Source organism: Colobus angolensis, unplaced genomic scaffold (assembly GCF_000951035.1).
Source record: "Colobus angolensis palliatus isolate OR3802 unplaced genomic scaffold, Cang.pa_1.0 Scaffold169, whole genome shotgun sequence".
Taxonomy (NCBI): Eukaryota; Metazoa; Chordata; class Mammalia; order Primates; family Cercopithecidae; genus Colobus; species Colobus angolensis.
Genome location: NW_012114810.1, coordinates 2606975 through 2607642, shown reverse-complemented (window position 1 = coordinate 2607642; position 668 = coordinate 2606975). Strand labels below are relative to the sequence as shown.

Below are 668 nucleotides of genomic sequence, written 5' to 3'. Positions count from 1 at the left end.
GCCAGAGTTCCCACTACAGTCAGATGGACAGACAAGGGCAGAGTTATCATTATGGTCAGACAGACAGAGAAGGCCAGAGTTCCCGCTATGTTCAATCACAGACTGGGGAAATACAAGGGCAAAATAAGTACTTCCAAGGGACTGAAGGAACAAGAAAAGCCTCTTACGTTGAGCAATCAGGAAGATCAGGGAGGCTAAGTCAACAGACTCCAGGACAGGAAGGGTACCAAAACCAGGGACAGGGATTCCAGTCTAGGGACTCACAGGAGAACAGCCACCAGGTATGGGAGCCTGAAGAGGATAGCCAACACCACCAATACAAACTCTTAGCACACATCCAACAAGAAAGACCACGTTGTCACAAAGGGAGAGACTGGCAATCTTGCAGTAATGAGCAGGGCCACAGACAGGCCAAGACCAGGCAGAGTCATGGCGAGGGGCAGAGCCACTGGGCAGAGGAAGAGCAGAGCCATCAAAGTTGGGATAGACACAGTCATGAGGGTCAGAAAGGTCCATGTGGGACACAGGACAGGCAAACTCCTGAAGATGAGCAGAACCATCAGAGACGAGACAGACAAACCCATGAAGATGAGCAGAACCACCAGAGACAAGACAGGCAAATCCATGAAGATGAGCAGAACCACCAGAGACGAGACCGACAAACCCAT

The 668-nt window shown here is 50.7% G+C and overlaps 1 protein-coding gene across 1 annotated transcript in view; it reads left to right on the top strand.

Annotated features, from left to right (window-relative positions):
- RPTN (repetin) overlaps window positions 1–668 on the top strand; it is a 4131-nt gene that overhangs the window by 2537 nt on the left and 926 nt on the right. Inside the window, exon 4 of the mRNA XM_011937967.1 lies at window positions 1–532. Coding sequence (XP_011793357.1) covers window positions 1–532 — 532 coding nt within the window. The remainder of the gene's footprint in view (window positions 533–668) is intronic.